Source organism: Aquarana catesbeiana, linkage group LG03 (assembly GCF_042186555.1).
Source record: "Aquarana catesbeiana isolate 2022-GZ linkage group LG03, ASM4218655v1, whole genome shotgun sequence".
NCBI lineage: Eukaryota > Metazoa > Chordata > Amphibia > Anura > Ranidae > Aquarana > Aquarana catesbeiana.
In genome coordinates, this window is record NC_133326.1 from 144,717,717 (window position 1) to 144,739,917 (window position 22,201).

Here is a 22,201-nt window from a genome sequence, read left to right on the forward strand (position 1 = left end):
CTTGGAAGCTTACAAAATTCGGGAGGCCTCTACACCTTTTTTTACTGCGCACTCAACTAGAGCCTTGTCTACGTCTTGGGCTGAGAGGGCTGGTGCCTCACCGGAACAAATTTGCAGGGCTGCCACTTGGTCCAGTTACTCGACCTTCATTAAACATTATCGCCTGGATCTCCTATCAGCTCAGGAGCAGGCGTTTGGTCTTAAGGTCCTTCAGGCAGTTGTCCCTCCCTAGACTGGTAAGTTCTGGCTCATCGTCTCATGGGCTGTCCTGGAAGACGATTGGAGAAAAGCTGAGTTAGACTTACCGGTAACTCCTTTTCTGAGAGTCTTTCAGGACAGCCAGATTCCCACCCGGTATTGTCTGAAGTTATGTGTATTATGCATATGTTTTGCAGGGTCCTACGGTTCTTGAGAATACTGACATGGGCCTGGAGGACCGCCCTTTTATCTGGTGGGGGTGACGTGTTTCCTGTCCTGGTAGGAGGAGCCCAAGGTCTCATGGGCTGTCCTGGAAGACTCTCAGAAAAGGAGTTACCAGTAAGTCTAACTCAGCTTTTCTGCCACTTCTCCAATGAAGTCTATTAAACCAAAAAGAACAAGAAAAAAAAAGCACCATTTTGCATTTAAAAAAGTCCCCAACCCTTTCCAAAAACACAAAAAGGCACAAAAATGCTTTAATGGGAACGTGTTCCATAGGAACCCATGTTAAAATAAAATGTCCTGCATTTCTGCAAAAAGCATGATAAAATGCATTGGTGTGATTGGAGCCTAAAGAAGAACTAAACCTATCAATTTATTGGTTTCCCGAAACAGTTAAATTCAAGGTATGCTGTACATTACATACTCAGGACAGTCTATATACTGTGCTTTGTGTTACATACCCTGTAACAGACCACTCCACTCTGTGTGCTGTAGTGTACATCACACACTCTGAACTACTTTACTTTGAACATTGTTCTGTATATTACATACTGCAGGCCACTGATATCTGTAATATCACAGTCAACTCCGTTTATTCCAAAAGCAATTATTAGGGACAGATCACTGAAAGGGACGGATGAAGTAGGTAAGAATATCTGTGAATCTGTTTTGCAATATCCGAATCCTATATCTTTGTAATACGGAGATGTGAATATATTTTCCAGGCAGTGCTGACTGTGTGAAGCTTTTAATTGAAATGGGAGCAAATCTGGAAGCCCACGATTGTCATTTTGGAACCCCTTTACATGTAGCTTGTGCAAGGGAGCACTTGGAATGTGCCAGAGGTTTACTTCTTGCAGGTATGTGCCGGAATCTTTTTGTTTGTGTTAATACTAAAAATACCCGGTTACCAAAATGTAATATTGGACGTTACTGCACAGAAAATGACATATTTTAAATGCCTACTTGCAGCGTTTTTCCTTTCAATACATTATTTTTTTATTCATTTTCAAAGTGCCTTTGAACTTGCTAGAAAAATGGACTATTTCTAGCAGTCTCTTCTTTTGGGAGTGTCTGATTACTGCCTGTGCTGGCCCAGCATCCCCCCCCCCCCACCTCTCTGCATGCGGCTGCTGGGTGAAAAGCGGAAGGTAACACCCCTTGACTGACAGCTCTGACTTTGCTGAGGCTGCTGAAATCACATTCAGGGTGGCGCTGCTGGGCAGTCTCAGGACTTTTTGTTTTCTACACAAGTGAGGTTTTTCCAGGTAAATAAAAGGCATAAAATATGGTGCACATGTAATATTAAGGGGCGATTTTTGTTGAAATGAGCAGTCTTGTGACAGGGTCTTTTTAACAAATAAAGTGGTCGTAAAAGCTTTATTTTTAAATGTTTTTTTTAACCACTGCAGAAGAATTTACCCCCTTCTTGACCAGAGCACTTTTTGCGATACAGCACTGCGTCGCTTTAACTGACAATTGCGCGGTCGTGCGATGTTGCACCTAAACAAAATTGACGTCCTTTTTTTCCCACAAATAGAGCTTTCTTTTGGTGGTATTTGATCACCTCTGCGGTTTTTGTTTTTTGCGCTATAAACTAAAATAGAGCGACACTGCAAGTGAGAGGCGGAGCCGCCTACACTGCTGGGAGGGAATAGAGCTGGGTTGAGTAGGTGAGATGCGAGATAGCTTTTTGGGGTGGGGAGATGTGTGCAGAGATGGAGGATGGAGAGAGTGGGCAGAAGTCCGAGCTGAGGGGGGTTGGAAGTGAGAGGTGGACAGCCTGTAAAAGTGAGCTGAATCCTGCACATTCCTAAACTGTGCATGCAGCACACTCCTCAACCCTGCACTCTGCATGTAGCACACCCCTTAACTCTGAACTCCACACACATAAGATCTCCTGTTATTTATTGACCCTTTAGGATCCTCCCCTCCCACTGTCCCCCAGTGCAATTGGCCATTCCTGTTGTTTGATGCGGTTTTGCAAAGGAAGGGGGAGGGGGTCATATAGTCTTACAGATACCACCAGCCCTTTGAGGGCAGTCATATTACTGATGCGGCCCACAATGAAATTAAGTTAGACACCCCTGATTTATGGGATGTAGTGTCAGGTAGTTCCAAGTTGTAAAGAGAATTAACTGCAAATGTTTCAATCTGTATACCACGTATGGCAGTTAAGTTCTTTGTAAGACAGCATTGTAAGGGAACCTGATACAGATCTGCAAAATGCAAAATGAATATTTTTGATTCTGCACAATTAGAGGTCATCTTCAAGGAAAGGCAGATATCAAAATGATTGGTAGATCCATAGATATGGACAGCCAAAATTTATACAGTATGTGAATCTCAATTTTTTCTATTTGAGCTTAGTTTGGCCACTGCCTCACCAAAGCTTCTCTGTAGGTTCATTAATGTGATGCAAGCCTCTTTGATTAATAGGGAGACGTGTTGAGCGGGTATGGATTTTGGATCTACTGATATTTTTGTATATGAAGGTTTCCTCTGTTTATGCTTTTTTTTTTTTTTCATTATGTGCTTTCTGAGGGTACATTTGCACCAGGCACGTTGGACTTTGTTGTGTGGCTATTTCGGCACAGTCCCACCGCGAGTCAAGGGAAAATGCCTGGTCTCCTATGTGCCCAGTTCACCACCTTTCACCATGTGGCAGCCAATTGAAGTAGAATTCCAGGAATCTTGTTTTCCCATGCAGTGGGGCTGTGCCCGCACTGCATGGGTTAACTGCTCATTTTGTCTAGGGGTGAGGAGAGCGGAGATATACTTGCCTAATTTACCAATCTTCTAAGTGCAAGACCGTTCCCTGCCACTCCTACCAACCCCCCCCCCCCCCCCCCGCACGCCAGTGGTCTTGTGCATGGACTGTTCCTTCCTGGCGTCATCACACCCATAAACCGCCTCTGGACGTGAGGATGGCAGGAACACTCCACCGCTGTACGTGGGGGAGCACTGTTTTCTGGAAGATCGAAGGATCGGGTAAGTATAGCCTTTCTGTGTGCCCCTGGATAAAACAAGCAGGTCACAGCCCCACTGCATGGGGAAAACATTTTTTAAAAAATTGTCGGAGTTCTGCTTTAATGAAATATACACACACCGGTAGCTGGATTGAATAGAATTATCCAGTGCTGTGAAAGGTTTACTTTTGAAAAAAAAGCATTTTTTTTTACTTTTTGCTATAATAAATATTCCCCAAAAATATATAAAAAAACAATTTTTTCCCTCAGTTTAGGCCGATATGCATTCTTCTACATATTTTTGGTAAAAAAAAAAAAAAATTGCAATAAGCGTTTATTGAGTAGTTTGTGCAAAAGTTCTAGCGTCTACAAAATAGGTGGATATATTTATGGCATTTTTATTATTAATTTATTTTTTATTAGTAATGGCTGCGATTTTGATCGTGACTGCGACATTATCGTGGACAGATCGGACACTTTTGACACTATTTTGGGACCATTGTCATTTATACAGCGATCAGTGCTATAAAAATGCACTGATTACTCTATAAATGACACTGACAGGGAAGGGGTTAAGTGTGTCCTAGGGAGTGATTCTAACTGTGGGGGGGGATGGGCTACCTAGGACATGACAGAGATCACTACTCCCAATGACAGGGAGCAGTAGATCTCTGTCATGTCACTAGGCAGAATGGGAAATGCCTTGTTTACATAAGCATCTCCCCGTTCTGCTGCTCCACGACACGTGGGACACCGGAGGACATGGAGTCTGCAGGTCCCGCAGGCAAGGTCACGGAGAATGCGGGGGGCATGCATGCCCACAATGCCGTGTCTTAAAGGGGATGTACCTGTATGCCCATTTGCACAGCCGTGCCATTGTGCTGACGTATATCGTCGTGCGCTGGTCGGCAAGTGGTTAAATAAATATGTTACACTTATCTTCTCTGTGCAGTGGTTTTGCACAGAGTGGCCCCGAACCTCTTCTTCTGGGGTCCTCCCACCGGTTCTCTTGTCTTCTCCTCTTCTCTGTGTGCCCCCATAGCAAGCTGCCTGCCACCCGGCTGTGCTGTAATCTGTTACAGCACAAGCTGATCAGCAGGTCCTGGCCAATGATTGATTGCCGGGACCTGCTGATCAGCTCTATCATTCACAGAAGAGAGCTCTGTGTTGTAAACAACACAGAGCTCTGTATACTGACAGACGATCTTGCTGTTTTTTTATTCCCTTAGTAAAAAGCAGCCTTAGTAAAAAAGATCACTTAGTAAAAGCAGCACAAATTACACATTGTTAGGCATACAGTTAACCCCTTGATTGCCCCTAGATGTTAAAGGAGAAGTCCAGCCTGAACTCATTCGGCTGGGCTTCCCCTATGGGTCACAGGAGTGCAATTCGTTTTGCACTCCTGTGACCCGTTTTCAGCAAAGAGCGGACTGAAGTCTGCTGAGATCATCAATATCAGTCCAGGCACCGCGTCATCCCAACTCTGGGAGTCTGGATCCGCCAGGTGCCTGGGCTGATAGTCGTCTTAGACTCTCAGCGAGCCACTGAGATGGCTTCCCACCCCCTCCACAGTTTAGCTCTCCAGTGAGCGTGGAGGAGCAGAGCGGGAGAGCTACCGATTGACAGTCAGCAGCACTCCGCTCGGGGAGCTGAGAGAACCGAGCCATCGGCGATGTTCGATCGCTCGGTTCTCAGTGAAGAGGCGCCGGGGCACAGATGCAGCATAGGGCCGATGCTGCATCCACCTAGGTACCTTAAGTATGAATCTGCAGTAACCCTGATTCCCATACTTCTCTTTTAACCCCTTCCCAGTCAGTGTCATTAGTACAGTGACAGTGCATAGTATTAGCACTGTATTAGTGTCACTATTGATGTCAGTGTCAGTCAGTTAGTGTAGCCATCACAGTCCCACTATAACTGATCACTGCCTTTACTAATATAATTTAATAAATACATTTTGTTTTAACAAAGACATGTAGCAGAATACATTTTGGCCTAAACTTTTGGAAGAAATTTGATTTTATTTAAATTTTTTATTGGTTATGTTTAATAGCAGAAAATAAAAATATATTGTTTTTTTTTTGTCAACATTTTTAACTGCGCAATTGTCAGTTTAAAGTAGCGCAGTTCTGAATAGCAAAAAATGGCCTGGTCTTGAAAGGGGTAAAACCTTCTGGAGGGCAAGTGGTTAATGCAGAGAATGCATTAAGGTAACAGACCTGTTGCCAGTGTTAATTTTGGCTGCAAATTTCGATTTAGTTTTAGTCTTAGGACTAAAATGGCATTTTAGTTTTAGTCCCATTTTAGTCTTCTGCAATTGTTTTAGTTTTAGTCGCCTAAATCTTCAGTACATTTTAGTCGACTAAAACTCATTTTAGTCGTCTAGAATCTAATGGGTGTAATTCAATTGTAATGCATCAATTAAAATTTCTCTACGATTTCCAAACTCATTATATACTACTGGAGTGAAAAATCTACACTACAGACCAGTGTTAATTTTGAAGTCAAATTTCAATTTAGTTTTAGTCTTATGACTAAAATGGCATTTTAGTTTTAGTCCCATTTTAGTCTTTTGACTAAAATGCCATTTTAGTTTTTTTTTTAACCACTTCAGCGAAATTTATTCTAAGAGATGTTGTTTCAACTTTGAAAATCAAAATTTATCCCATCTCTTTTTTTCACATCATTGTGGCTGATATTCAACTTATCTTTATTAATTCAAAAAAAAAACGTACTTATACAATCTACAGTGGTATCTGTAAACATTTCTTTTTCTCCCTCCACTTTCCCTCAACCCTCCCCCCCCCCCCCATCACTCCGTCCACCTCCACCCTCCTCTCCCCCCAAATACACACCACACATTCAACCCAATACTCTTATACTATCTAACCCATTCATACTCCAGCCATAGCTTCCATATACTCTTATATTTCTTTAAGCTGCCTCTCCTTCTATACCAAAATTCCTCCTTGATGATCGTATTCTTGACCTCTCTTCTCCATTCTCCTACCGTTGGGGGTTCTTTCGCCTGCCACTTCCGCGCTATAATTCTCCTACCCTGGAACAAGCATCTTATAATTGCAGTCTGAGTATCCTTCAGCATATCGTTCTTCTCAAATAAACTCAGAAGGCAGGTTCGAGCCTCCATTACCAATGAAGATCCGAATACTGCTTTAATGTCCTCCACTAATTTTTCCCAGTACCTATATAGCTTGGGGCATCGCCAGAACATATGTATCAGGTCGCCTCTCCCATCTCCACAACGCTGACATTTCGCATCCTGCCTCTTTCCAAACCTAAATAATTTTTCTGGTGTATAATAAAGTCTATAAATCAAATACAAATGGGAGACCCCTTGTGATGGTGATAGAGATACCCTTGGGCCCAATGCTAGATTAAACTTCCATTGCTCCTCCGTTATTGTGCCGATCTCTTCCCCCCATTTGATTCTCCTCCTGGGCTCCACCTCCCTTTCCTGCCCCGCCTTGGTTATACTCCTGTACATTTCTGAGATCAGCCCTCTAGATCCCTTGCTATTTACCAATTTCCTTAACAAGGGCATTTCGCTCCACTCTATCTTCTTGCCTTTAAATTGTACCTCCAGGGCGTGCCTCACTTGCAAGTAGCCAAAAAACAGTCTATTGGGCACTTGCGAACTCCTCTCTTATCTCTTGAAACAATTTCAACCTCCCTGCCCTATACAGTTGCATCAAACAGTGGATACCCTTCCTATCCCATTCTTCTATTTTCCCCATCACACTGAGCTCCTTCAAATTTTTGTTGTTCCATAGCGGAGAAAACTCAGAGAACCCCGAGTATCCCAATACAGCCTTTACCGTCTTCCAGCATCTGATCATTAACTGAGTTGTAGGGCAGCTATGTCCAAAGGATTCGGCCTCCACTGCCTCCACCTCTGTATCATAGCTGATGTTACTAATCCATATACTATTTCTTACACTTACACTTATTACACTTTAAGGGCATCACATTGTAATAATGACTCTTTCCGTGGTGACGTAAAGTGCATTGCATTGGAGGTATTAAAATCTAAAACCAAAACTACCTGGACAATTTTTAGTAGCTCAGCCATATTACTAAAAGCACTAGCAATTACTTGCTGAGGTTTGCTAATCAGATGAAACAAAAGGCTTCCAATGGTGTAAGCTATGTAAGTAACATAGTAGGTAGTAATCTTACACAAAACTTTGCAAAATTGTGTCTGAATAATTATTATTATATTATTATTGTACAGGATTTATATAGCCCCAACAGTTTGCGCAGCGCTTTACAACATGAGGGCAAACAGTACAGTTACAATACAATTCAATACAGGAGGATGCTAAATGCTGCTTGTAGCTTCCACAATAAAAAGCTACTTGTTCTATGTGTTTAGCGATTGTTTACGACTTTTACGATTTTAATGTGTAGTAAAAAGTGCTACCCTTTGTCACCTAAAATTTGATATTTTACCAAAAAAAATTGAGGCAATAACTGATAACCCATAGATGTTTAAAGAAAGGAATTAATTCCATCAAACTACAGCTGTGATAAAATCAGAAATCTCACTGAATTTACTTTAGTCTCTTTTCTCTGTAATCCTTAGCATTCACAGCAAACACAGACCACCTTGAATGGTCAGTAGAAGGACAGAAGGCTTCAGGTTTTCTGTTTGAAAGAGGCAGCAAGAATAGTGTTCCAGCATCACAAGCAGATGTGTTCCAGGATCCCTGGATTATTGGCAGAAAGGAGTATTATGTACCGGTGCAGTACAGCAATGCCTGGATAAAAAATGATGTGCGGAGCATCTAGGCTGTGTTTCCTGCATGTATCTCAAGGCTTCATTTCAATTTTGATTGGGGTGTGCCTTTGCATTTGATTGGGCACCAGAAGCATCCACCTGTGCAAAACACCAACTTTAATATCTCTACACTGGGATTGTCTGCATCAAATGACCCCTTTTGGGCGCTGCTATCCAATCTGGTTACAGGCCAAGCAAGGTAGTCAGACCAACACTCTATCCTGGCCTAGACAAGGCCCAGGCCTAGGATAGCACTTTGCAGGGGGGCAGCACGGAAAGAGTCCCTACCGGCTTGCGCTACACTGCCAGTCTTAAGGGGCAGTCTGGGCTGAGAGGCAAATTAGTCTAGCGCCCCCATAGAGCGGCCGCACTGCTTCTGGAATGCGGACGGCCGGCATTCCGCAAGGGGGGGGCGCCGGTTCTAATTTTGACTATCCTATCATCCTGGACCACAAACCTTCCTCACTGTGCTATATGTTTTCTGCTGCACCATTGGCATGGTTATATCTTCTTAGTCCTCTCCATAAAATTATCAGAAATTTTTGCTTAAAAGTAGAACTATAGGCAACCATTTTTTTTTTTTCATTTTGGATAGAATAAGGGAGGGTTATAGCCCCTGTCAGTTTATTTTTTACCATTCCCGTCCCATTGCAGAGATTTCCCTTTACTTCCTGCCCTATAGCCACACAGGAAGTGAGAAGAAATCTATGCAAATTAAGATAATCCATTGCCCCCCCCCCCAGGCCCTCAGAACCCACTCGAAAATATCAGGGCGGGTCTTAAACAGCAAAGGGTGTGGCCTTGACAGGAAGGGGTGGGTCATATTTAAATTAGGGAGTGCACAAGTTTAGTCAGGCCTAGGGCAGCACAAAACCTAAATACACCACTGAGACAGACCCACAAGTGAATTTTCTGTCCAGCTCCACTAAAGCCTTTTCCACAAAAAGCACCAGAAATGTCTAGTTTTCTACATTGTGCTCCATAGTAGGTTGCATATAGAATTCCATTTTTGAATGAAGGAGGCTCTTTCTTATACCAGATTGAATAATTTACTTATTTCAGTCTTTTATGATAGTAATTTTTAGAGCTCAGTGTGGGGACCACTTATGCCTCATCTCGACTGAGCGGATCGGTTTGGGTTGGTTCGGTACGGTACGCTATTTTGAGTGTTTCCATTATGAAAGCAGCCCATACAACCGAACCATACCGCACCATTCATGGTCCTGCTTCAGATGTGGGGCCATAGAAAATGGTACGGTTAGGGCGGAGCTACTGGCATCACACGATACATTCCACTGATTGGCGGACAGAAAAAACATCAATGCTCACGTCAAAGGCATTTTTTCTAAACCCCGTATGTCACCTGGTGGTCCGACTTGCAGTGGAACCTGAATAGGCCGGACCATTCTAACCCTCCCAAACTGTACCGACCCGAACCGTTCTGCTCAGTGGAAACAAGGCATTAGTGTATTAAGCAAATATTTAGAATTATTATTGCAGTGTTTAAAGCAGAACTCCGGGATTGGCAAAAAATTCCCCTATTAGTACACACCCCTACAGAAAACACTAAATAGTTAATACATTTGTGAAATTCCTTACCATTGAAGAGAAAAGTCCAATTGAATTTTCAGGAAGTCATCTGTAATTCAAAAAATGCATCATATATTCTGCCAAGGGGATGGTGTAAATGCAGGGACATGTCACATCCTCCACTCTCACTCTAAACATAATGCAAAGGGAATTGTAGTGAATGTGGGCACACTGAGCCCCAAAATGTTGCCTATGTACTCTCCCACTTGTACAGCAATTTAAGCCCCACATTCCTCAGCCTCAAAGGCTAGATAAATAATTTCTTCCTCCAAGTATTCAGGTTTTAGAACGTCATCAGGTGCCGGTTTACTCACCGGCGACTCATCCCTGGCTGCAACCAAATAGGAAAAAAGTGCCATAGACAAAAGGAAAGAGAGCACACAGGCTCCTAGTACAGCAACCTTTTATTGTGTGGTAAAATATTTAAAAAGTCCACTTGTGACAGTCACATCATTCACTGCCTGTGTATATCGCCATCGCTGGGCTCCTCTGTATGCCACCATAGAGATGGAGATGGCTCCAATTGCAGCTCTTTTAGTTGATCACACGTTCTCCTAGCACACACTCATCCCAGGCTGACTGGTATCCAGGTAGAATTGGGCGGAAAAACTCTGGACAGCACTCCGAGAAAAGTTTCTTTATGCGTTTTATTGTAAACCAGGACCACAAAGTACAAACCACAGCAGAGTGATACAGGAAAGAAGCTGACACTTTTACACTTATACTAAGTGTTTACTCATAGCTATAGCTAACTTATAGCTTTTACACTTATACTAAGTGTGAAATGCATCAGCTTCTTTCCTGTATCACTCTGCTGTGGTTTGTACTTTGTACTTTGCGGTCCTGGTTTACAAAAAAAGGCATAAAGAAACTTTTCTCGGATTGTGGCTGTCCAGAGTTTTTCCGCCCATTTCTATCTGCATATGCATTAGCCAGCACCTGGGGCTCTTTTTTCTCTGGAGGCGAAGGACTCATCTTGGTGGATCTACCTGGAGCGGTGGTGTCTTTCTTGTTTGACAGGTATCCAGGCCCGCAGTGTGGGCGGGCTCTCTCAGCTGTCAGCAGAGCTGGCTCCATGCACTGCGCTACATACAAGGAGAGGACAGCGGCAGCTAGTCTCTGCTAGGAGAGCGTGTGATCGGCAAGAGGAGCTGCAATTGGAGCCTGAAAGTGATTGTAAAGTCTTGTTTTAAAAAAAAAAAAATAATAATAAACATGTTATACTTACCTGCTCTGTGCGGTGGATTTGCACAGAGCAACCTGGATCCTCCTCTTCTCAGGTCCCTGGCTGGAGCTCCTGGCCCCTCCTTCCTGTTGATTGCCCCCACAGCAAGCAGCTTGCTATGGGGGCACCCGAGATGAGCTGCTGCTCCGTGTGTCAATTCAGACACGGAGCTACAATTTGGCCACGTCCCTCTCTCTCCTGATTGGCTAACTTCATTTGATTGACAGAAGCAGAGCCAATGGCACCGCTGCTGTGTCTCAGCCAATCAGGAGAGAGAGTCCTAGACGGCTGATGCATTCGTGGACATCGCTGGATAGAAAGGGGGCTCGGGTAAGTATTAGGGGGGCTGAGGTGGGCTGCGGCAGACAAGTTTTTTATCCTAATGCATGGGATGCATTAAGATAAGATAAAAAAATCTTCTGCCTTTTCAACCTCTCCAAGTGTCATCTCTACAGCGGCATACAGAGGAGTTTAGCGACGGCGATATACACAGGCAGTGGATGATGTGACTGTCACAAGTAGACTTGTGAGTGTAGCTTTTAATTGTTTTACCACACAATAAAAGGTTGCTGTACTAGGAGCCTGTGCACTTTTCTTTCTTTCTTTCTTTCTTTCTTTCTTTCTTTCTTTCTTTCTTTCTTTCTTTCTTTCTTTCTTTCTTTCTTTCTTTCTTTCTTTCTTTCTTTCTTTCTTTCTTTCTTTCTTTCTTTCTTTCTTTCTTTCCTTCTTTCTTTCTTTCCTTCTTTCTTTCTTTCCTTCTTTCTTTCCTTCTTTTTTTCCTTCTTTCTTTTTTTCCTGTTTGGTTGCAGCCAGGGATAAGTCATGAGTCACTGGTGAGTAAACTGTGCCTCAGACCATATTTCCAGTGGCGTCGCTATGGGGGTGCAAGCTGCACCCGGGTGACACTAGAGCCGGGACGGGGGGGATAACTGAGTGCAGGCAGTGCTGGCTCTGGCTAAAGTCTGCCTGTTGGTGGTTGAGCATGCACAGCGTTGCACAGATCACCACCGAAGTCCAGGAGAAGAGACCCTGCACAGGGCCCTTGCAGAGCTGCAGCGGGGTCCCGAGTGCTGGAACGCTCCCCATGCTCCTGCACTCAGCACTAGTAAACATCCATGATTGCACTTCCACTCTGACTGGCAGATCATTTCTAGTCCCCGCCTCTGACATTCTGAGGCCAGGACAGGAAGTGAGAGAGGCGCTGCGAGGGAGAGTCCAAGAGTGCATGATGCTCAGATAACATAAGTGAGCAGAGAATATACTGTATATTGCTTGACAGTGTTATGTTGCAGTGACCCAGCCATAAGGCTTTTGCAGTGCAATGGACTAGTTAACTCTTTAGGGCGTGTGGTGGGTTTTGTAATTGAGGGTGAAGGGGTTAATTAACTAACACTGTCATTACCCAGTAATGTGCAGCTTGGAGGGGTTAATGTACTTATGCTGGTCACTGATGCATTAGTGATCTTTGACAGTGTTAAAGCGGGAGTCTGGCGACCAATCTTTTTTTTTTTTTTTTTTTTTTAGGTCATTGAGACACTTTGCTATTCCCAAAATAATACTCACAGTTTGGGTGTAATATTTCTGCCTCTGCCTGTTTTCATACTGAAGAATAACTTAAAAAATGTGATGCTGGCTGTTTCCATCTTGCTTGTGGGCATGTGAAAATTTGAGTGGAACCCCTTTGTGATCCATTAGTGGCCAGTGTCAGTGTTAATTAACCCATTCATGCTACAATACAAAGGGGTTAAATAACACTGACACTGGCCACTAATACAGCACATAGGGGTTAATTGCATTGCCACTGGCCACTATTGCATTAGTGATCCATGACAGTGTTAACCCCTTTGTATTGCAGCATTAATGGGTTAATTAACACTGCCATGGATCACTAATGCAGGACACTTATTAGGCGTGGTTCACACTGAGGCGACGTGTCAGGTGACTTAGCCGCCTTACAAGTCGTGCTCCATGCAGTGCAATGGAACCATTCTAATTAGACTTAGAAAAGGGTTCCTGTACCTTTTTCGGGGAAACTTCAGAGCGACTTGCATTGACATCTATTACAGAAGTCTGTAGGGGGCGGCTTCAGAGTCGGGCGACTTTGAAGCCACCCAAGTGTGAACCGGTATTAATGCACACCTGTTGATACAAGTTTTGTGTTTATGAGAACTAGATACATTCACATGTTTTATTTATATTGTCCTTTTTGAAGTGATTTATCACAAGGCACAGTTGGATGGGAATTAATTTTCTGTCAACAGACAGCGCAATTTTTTTTCACGTTTTCTACTTGATTTCAGAACTTTCCCAAACAGAAATGGCATACACTGTACGTATTCATTCACGAAAAATATTTTCATCCCGCTTTGAATTTACTTGTCACTACGGTCGAAAATTAACATTGATTTGACCCCACTAATGATTAGCAAACCAAACAAATGTTCTTAAAATGAAAAATTCTACTAGTGTTTGGCCAGCTTTAATTTTCTTAGAACCACCAATCAGATTTAAACCTACTTGGAATTTTAAATTTGGTGTTAAATCAAGCAGAGAGAAAGTTACCCTGCACAGAATACAGAAATTGGACCCATCCACCCTACATGTGAGTAGCTGTGTGAATTAGACTGCAGTGAACTAGACTCTGATTAATGCAAATTAAGTGGTATGTCTGACTTTTACAATTTTGCAGTGTTCACTGGATAACAGCAGTTAAAGGGGAGTTCCACCCACTTTTTAAAGTTTGCCTATACCCCCCCCCCGCACGCGCGTTCGTGATCACATAAAAATTACACATCGTAGCGAGCCTTTTTAATTTTTTTAAAAGTTTTTCACCTTATTTGGCAAGCATAAAGTTCCTCCTTGCTGCGGCGAGGTATGTTGTTTACGCCCGCCCATTGGTTACCAGGATATGAGTGTCATCAATCCCAGGAGTTAATGGGCATCCTCCTCTTGTAGCATTGTGGCATTTTCAAGCCATAAATGACACAAAGGCAGGCAATCTGCAACACAATGAGTGCGCCCCGCTTAGTACGATATGCGCATGAGCGAGATCAGGAGGTGCATGCTGGGTAGCAGCAGCACCGCATCCCGGAAAGGAACAACTTGTGGCTCTCAGATGCCCATACTGAAGATGGGAGCACACCCACTGGGGAGAGCAGAGTTTAAAAAAAAAAAGAAAATGAATTAGAAAACCTACTAGTATTAACTATTCCATAATGTATTGTACTACTTGTGAACATTGCAAAAAAAATAGCTGAAACTCTGCTTTAATTTTGAATGGTTCATTTAATCCCAGGAATTGCTCCTTGACAAAATTGTTTCATTTTGGTGGATCACAAAACTGTAAAATACCACTTATTAGGAGACATTAAAGAAATGTAAAACTGGATTTTAAGTTCATTTTTTGTTTGACCTTTTTTATAGCAAAGAAAGAAAGCTAAACCCCTAAGTCATTTTGTTTATGTTCCATTAGTGTTTCTCAAAGTGTTTTTAATTAACATTTGTTTCTGTTGTTTTTTTGTTTTTTTAACTCAAGGAGCAAAGGTAAATGCAGCAAAGCTTCACGAGACAGCACTACATCATGCTGCAAAGGTGAAAAACAAGGATCTGATTGAGATGCTGGTCGAGTTTGGAGGAAATGTTTATGCAAGAGACAATCGTGGAAAAAGGCCTTCAGATTACAGCTGGCCAAACAGCCCTACAGCTAAATGCTTTGAATACTATGAAAGTAAGTTGATATAGTTTGGAGTAACGGTATGTGTTACAGGTCATAAAACACTTCAGATCATGGGATACATCAAAATTTTACATGGTGAACAATAATGAAAGTTGTAAACATAGGTGTGTGCAGTCTATTGCATTAGAGTGTGCACCCCAAAGTTCAAACACACATGGGTGTGTATATTAAAAAAAAAAAAAAAAAAGTGTGTATATATATATATCTATATCTATATAGATATATATACCCCTGCAAATTTTGTGTTTATGCCTCTAAATATTTGTATTGATTTGAAAGCTCTTAATAAAATATATATTCAACTATATAGATTTACACATACACACTAACTTCAACAAGGGTAAGTGGGGAGGGGGGGGGGGGTGAGAGAGAGAAGGTGAGAGAAAGAGGGGAGGAGAAAGAGAGGGTAACGAGAGAGGGGAGGTGAGAGAGCAGGGGGGAGTGAGAGAGGGGTGGGGTGGGGGGGGCAAGAGAGAGGGGATGAAAAAGAGAGGGGAACAAGAGGGGGGGGTGAGAGGGGAGCAAGAGAGAGAGGGGGTGAGAGAGAAAGAGGGTGTGAGAAAGAGAGGGGGTCTTTATCTTAGCTGCTCTCACCAATTATGGTCGCAGGTTGGTCTCCCCTGGGCTCAGGCAGCTAGGTTCTAGAGCTGCTGTGTGCCCTATAATTAAATCTGCCACCTCCATAGCGAGCCCCATCACAGCAGTGGGTGGAGGGGTGGGGGGGGTGCAGATTCAGTGTTCTCTCTCCTGTTCATGTAGCACGCTGTTCCGGGCACTGCTGATCATCTGTTTCAATATCTCACTCATAGGATTCCTGTGAGTGAGATAACACAGGATCGGTACAGTGGACCCCCAGCTGAAAGTTAGAAATGCCCCGCTCTGGCAATGACAGGGAAATGATGCAGTAAGCAGCATTGCTGATGAAATGTCCCGCACACTGGATTATATGACACTGCACATGGGGTGATTAGGGTGTGCCCAGGCACATCCGGCACACCCCCTGCGCATACCTATGTTTGTAAACCATATTCCCTAATTTGCATGCATTGGATGTAGCACAGTCAAAAAATGTTAGCAGTCGTCTGAATATTAAGTCAATATTTGGTACACAGCAAGCTACATATGAATATCCTCTATTCAAATTCACATTTAGAGGATTTAGAGGCTGTGTGTGCCCTATGTACATTATGTGGTTCTAGACTGCCTATCCTGTGCACTGCGTGGTCTCAGACTGCGCATATCCTGTGTGCTTTATGTGTTCTATGTGTAGTCTCAGGCTGTGTGTGCACTATGTATGGTTTTAAGTTGGCTATACATGGCTTTTTTTTTTTTTTTTTTTGCATTCAGCCAGTGTGCTGAATGCAATGTCAGGTTTCTCCATTTATACACAAGGATAGTGGATGGAGGAATTCCTACCCCTCTATCTGGCCAGGACATTGTATTCTGACAAACAGAAACTTGAGAAGTTTTCTAATGTCCATTCAACAGAATTCAGTCAATCAACTTCTGTCAAACAGGGATGGCTACACACTGATCGAAATTCAAACTCTGAATTTTGATTCGTCTATGCCTAGCTTTAGACTGTGCATGCTTCATATGTGTGTTCTCAGGCTGTGCGTGTTTTGTGTGTTGTGGTGGCGTTCCCTATGCATTGTGTGAGGTCTCAGGCTGTGCATTTCCACTTTAACATTTGTGATCTCAGATTGTGCCAAACAATCTTTGCATGCCCTGGATGAGTACTCAGACTGTTCTCAGGCTGTGTCCCCTGTGTTCATTATGTGTCCTTAGGATGTGCATATTCTGTATGCTCTGCTTGCATACTCTTTTACTGCATGTACTCTGTCTGCATGTTCTCTGTGTGTACCAAGTGTGCTCATGCTCCATCTGTTACATTTGCACTGACTGTCTGAGCTCTAAGGCTAGGTTCACAACTATGCAGGTTGCAGTTGATGCGTTTTCCTGGTGCATTTTGCATTTTTTGACACACATTTTAATGCGTTTTTAATGCGTTTAGCATTTTTGGGAGGTGTCTGTTGCCGTGCGGGAGAAACCAGCAAGCACTGTGTTTTTGATGCCTTTCTGCTGCATTTCCATTCAGGTCTATGGAGTAAAAAACACAACCTGCTGCAGGCAGAAACGTTCCTTACCCTTTCCAAAAAATGCATTGGTTGAAAACACACAGATGTGAACGTGACCCATAGGAAATCATGTTAAATGGATTGTAGTGCGTTTCTGCAAAACTGAAAACGCACTGCAAATCTCATAGGTGTGAATCTAGCCTAACTACTGGAGCAGAGTCTGTGCTCTGACTGCGTTGAACAGTGTCTTTGTTCTAATTGCATGTGCAATGTCTGTGTTCTATCTATGCCTGCACTGTCTGTGCTCAGACTGTTGTTGTAGTGTTTGTACTCAGTGCAGTGTCTGTGCTCTCAGTGTGTGCTTTGACTGCACGTGCAGTGTCTGTGCCTTAAAGTGGAGTTCCACCCAGAAATGGAACTTCTGCTGTTCGGATTCCTCCCCCCCTCCGGTGTCACATTTGGCACCTTTCAGGGGGCAGCAGATACCTGTCAAATGCAGGTATCTGCTCCCACTTCCAGGGAAAATCGCTGCACATTGTGCAGCAATCTACGCAATGTCCGGCAAATCCCCCCCCCCCCCCCCCTGTCTTCTGGGAGACACACAAGGCACAAGTCCCAGAAGACAGCAGGGACCAATCAGAACGCGCAGTGTGGCTCGCGCATGCGCAGTAGGGAACCAGGAGTGAAGCCAAAAGTCTTAACATTCCTTACCAGAAATGGCGACGGCAGCACCCGGGAGTCGATCCGAAGATCGACTGGAGTGCCGACATTACGGGCTCCCTGGACAAGTAAGTGTCCTTGTATTAAAAGTCAGCAGCTACAGTATTTGTAGCTGTGGACTTTTAATTTTTTTTTTTCGCCGGCAGAACTCCGCTTTAAATGCACGTGCAGTGTCTGCGCTCTGTGTATGTATTGTCTGACTGTGTGTCTATACTTTCTATGTATGCTTACTGAAGCTGTAAGGGCAAAAGCTTCCAATACTGTTGACAGAAAACAGTGCTTGTTCTTTGTATAATATATATAGTTAGTACTAAATTACCTTTTTTTTCTTTTCTTTTTTTTTTTTTTCTTATCTTAAGATAATTCTTATCTTTCTGTTCTATTACAGAGATGCCCAGAAGTTTATCTCAGTTGTGTAGACTCAAACTCAGAGAAACCCTTGGTCAGGGAGTAGTAAAAAAAGTTTATAAATTAAATATACCCCAAAGACTTATGGAATATCTTGCTTATAACTGAAAGGACCGTGTGCAAATTGACGTAAGAACTTAATGGGCTCATTTGTGAAGGCATCATATTCATGTTTCTTCATGTGGAACAGAAGCAGTAGTCTACGTTCTTTTTGCATGGTATAGGTGCTCATCAAAAAATCCATGTCATCCTGTTTGCACTTATATTTTTTATCTTAAATTAATATTATTGATTTAATTTTATATTTGTAAAACAGATTTGTGACATGTGAAATAGTTATAGACATAGAAAGCAGAGTAAATAAATCACTGGAACAGCATATTTAAATCTTCAAGTAGATGTACAAACACAGTTTATTGCAGTTGTTCATTCCTTTAAAATGAATACATGTATTTTACATACAACTGGCATATTTATTTGAATCTTCATATGTGCCTCCTGTCATGCATGGAAAAATGCTGACGGGCATAGGCGTGCGTACAAGGTGTGCTGGGGGTGCCTGGGTACACCCCAATCATCTCGTGCGCATTAGCACTATCACTCTGTGTGCAGGCAGGGAGATGGTAAAGATCTCCCTCTTATTAGCTCTGCCATAAGGGAAGTGCTTACACACTTCTCTTTTTCACTGCGGTGGCAGGGGGATCAATGTTCTGGGATCATATATATGTAGACACACACACACATGCATGTGTGTTTGAGCTTTGGGGTGCACACCCTACTGCAAGAGACTGCGCACACCTATGCTGACAGGAGAATGGAGCAGAACCAATGACATATCAGTGTGCTGCTGCTTTTTTCATTGTCCAATCAGCAGGTGGGGAGGTTGCCTTACTGTATTTTTTAACTAACGGGGGCCTTGCCTGTTATGTCTAATAGAGGTACTATACTGTATATGAATCAGAGAGGTGCTTGGCAGTATAACAAACATTTTTGCAGATTACAGTTCACATATGCATCTTTCCTCTGTGTAATTAGCTGTTTGTTTTTTAGGCTCATGAAATTACAAAATTATGTGCTAGCCAAAAGTACATACCACTTGCTTATCTGCAGGGCTTGACTGATATTTGCATCCTTTTGTTAATTTTGGTACACCTTCTCCATAAATGCAATAAGGCTGTCGTGGTAACTTATATGGAGAATATGTTTAGTATGATTGAGTGCTGTGGTTATCCAAAAGGAGAAACAGGAGTTTGCATGACTCAACAATCTTGGTTCTGGAGCCCTTGGGGAAAGAAAGCAGTATGTACTTTGTCATAGCCGCTTGGACCCACCACTGAATTTCTGAGTAACATAACTTATATATGCATTTTTTTTATTAATGTGTATTAAAGATTTAAAACGCCAAATCATGTCAAGTGCACTGTTGTCAATATGTACAATAAAGATGAAAATACATTATGATGACTTTCCATTGTCTAGTATAATTTAAATTAAAATATTTGGGAATAAAAGGACCCATCAGAAATGCTCTTATTCAGTAGCTCTTTGAGGACAAAACCTTTATAGTTACAACCAGAATAAAAGATTAAACATTGAGATGTGGTACTTGGCAATCATTTGGGGGCAAGGTGTAATGTATCATTTTGGGGAAGGGGTCGGGGTGTCCTAGCTACATTGCATTACAGTGGTGTAAGTAGCTTCATTATTTGGGGCTGCAAACAGGGTTTGCCTAAAAGTCACTTCTACAAAGTATACTCATGTTGGTAATATTTAGCAGGGGTCTCAAACTGGTGGCGATCCAGCTGTTGCAAAACTATAAGTTCCATGAGGCATTGCAAGGCTGACAGTTACAAGCATGACTCTCACAGGCAAAGGAATGATGGGACTCGTAGTTTCACAACAGCTGGAGGGCCACCAGTTTGAGACCCCTGATTTAGAGGATGTGGTCAATTATCAGTATGGGGGATTAAGGAAGTTTGCTTTTAGTTCCAACGATGTGTACTCATTAGTAGCAGAAGAGCTCTGGGTGGTTAGGTGGTGGCAATTTTGGGGTTCCTGGCATTCAGTCCTGGGTAGGGTTGTCTGCGTGTATGGTTATTGCTTAATTTAGACCACTAAAACACAAGCACCTAGTGAGTGTTTAGGATTACAGGGCATGAGTCATTTTCTTAGAAAAAGATTACTTCATCTCTGTTAGTACACCCAACCATCAGAGCCACGTTTTAAGATTATTTACTCTAAATGTAATCTTCCGGTCATCTCACCACACCCATCCACCATATTCCCTATATTTATAGACCCAGAATTCAAGTTGGGTAATACCAATAAGCACCTTGACCATCTTTTGGTTGTGGGCAAATTCCGTCTTCTACATCTGGCTCTGTCCTCTTGTTGTCCTCCCTTGGTGCACATTCAGCATTTACTATATCCGGCGTCCATGGACAGCTGGCCGGCCTATCAGATTTATCACTTCTGGAAATTCAGCATTGCCAAATATGGTGTCTTGCACAACCCTACTCTGTTTGAAGACTTGTGTTTGGACATGTCTTGTGTTTCCCATCTCTTATCTCAGTTGTATAAACTTTAGGCCCCCGGTAAGGTTTTGTTCCATCATATATATGTAAGTGGGAGGAAGACCTGCACTTGACTTTCTCCCCAGCCAAAGTGGAATGTGCTATCTTGTTTGCACACAAGTCTTCCATGGCTAATAAATTTCAGGAGCAGGGCTACAAGATTCTGTGCCACTGGTATAGGGTCTCAAGACTCTGCACAACATATTCTCGCACATGTCTAATTTCTGCTGGAGATGTGGCCAGGAAGAAGGTTTTTATTTGCACATCTTTTGGAACTGCCCCAAAATCCACCCTTTTTGGGACTGAGTACGCTAGTAAGTGTTCAAGCTTACGTCAGTGTATTTGGGCAGACACCCTATGAGTTACTTGCTTCATACTGATAGTCTCCCGCTTTCTTGACACAAATCTTCTCTCACGATACATATGTTGAATGTAACCGGGCTTGCGTCCCGTGTCTTTGGAAACAACCTGTCGCTCCTCCCATCTCTTTGTGGTTGTCCAAAGTCAATGATATTAAACGCATGGAATATCTTATAGAGGGAAGTTTTGTGACATGTAACCATGGTTGACCTTTTTCATGCGCTATCTCTTATCAGGAATTGATGTATCCTTCAGATATAGGTCTCCCTCTGGGCAGTCCTGACCTCCCACCTTATCCTGACCAACAGAGTTCGACCTAGAGCATTTTAACTCAGCCTATATTGGATCATTTAAGTATAGTCCACTGGCCTCAGTTCCTTTCCCTCCTGGTGACCCCCCCCCCTTTTTTGTGTTCATTCCCACCCCTGTTTATTATTTTTTTTATTTATAAAAAAACTAAAAATGTTTTTGTGGAAAGGCATAAAGATCCAGCTCTGTCCCCAACTTCAATTATCCTCTCTCCTCTCTCACAGCCTAATCCTGTGAGCAGGGCTGAGCCATGCTGTGCATGCCAATGGACACACACAGTCCAGCTCGGAAGCAAGCCTGCACATGTACCACCATAGGAAGCGGCTTATTATGGTGTCACACAGAGAATAGGAGGAGCCAAGAGTACCGGCAAGGGACTCCAGAGGAGGAGGTTTGGGGCCGCTCTGTGGAATACCCTTGCACAGAGCAGGTAAGTATAACATGTTTTTATATTTTAGTAAAAAAACATTTTTAACCTTACAACCACTTTAAACACCATCAGCAAATATGGTGGGTTTTATGTTTCCACACCCTCCACATGGAATAATCCACCATACTAGAAACGAGGTGGATTACATTGATACTTTGAGTACTGGCAATTTCCAATACAGTTGACCACCTGCTTCTCCTCAAAAAAACTTTCAGTGTCACCTACAACTCTATTGCCTCCTCTCTTCCTTTTTCCTTTTTTTAATTTATTTTTTTATTTTTTTTTTTTAGGGGTCTCCTATTCTATAAGGCTCTATCCTTGAACCTCTACTATTCTGTATCTACACCTCCTCCCTAGATCAGTTGATAGCCTTGAATGGCTTCCAATACCATCTCAATGCTGATGACATCCAAATCTATCTATTCCTGCAGTAGCAGCTGACAGCCTGTGCTGGTTTTATTCAGCCTTTACTGGTTTTATTGAAAGTGATGCAGCAGCTGTAATGATCACTTTCATAGTGCAGGAGGCTACGAGCCTGCCCGAATGGTTCCCAGGCTCTCCCACTCCTACCAGAAACCCAGGACC

The 22,201-nt window shown here is 42.8% G+C and overlaps 1 protein-coding gene across 1 annotated transcript in view; it reads left to right on the plus strand.

The window, feature by feature from the left end:
- The window catches only part of LOC141131756 (ankyrin repeat and SOCS box protein 13-like), a 47,879-nt gene extending 28,471 nt beyond the window's left edge, over positions 1-19,408 (plus strand). Inside the window, exons 4-6 of the mRNA XM_073619404.1 lie at positions 1,146-1,280; positions 14,538-14,729; positions 17,925-19,408. Of these exons, the coding sequence (XP_073475505.1) occupies positions 1,146-1,280; positions 14,538-14,729; positions 17,925-18,052 (455 nt within the window). The 3' untranslated portion in view covers positions 18,053-19,408. The remainder of the gene's footprint in view (positions 1-1,145; positions 1,281-14,537; positions 14,730-17,924) is intronic.
- The last annotated feature ends 2,793 nt before the right edge of the window (positions 19,409-22,201 follow it).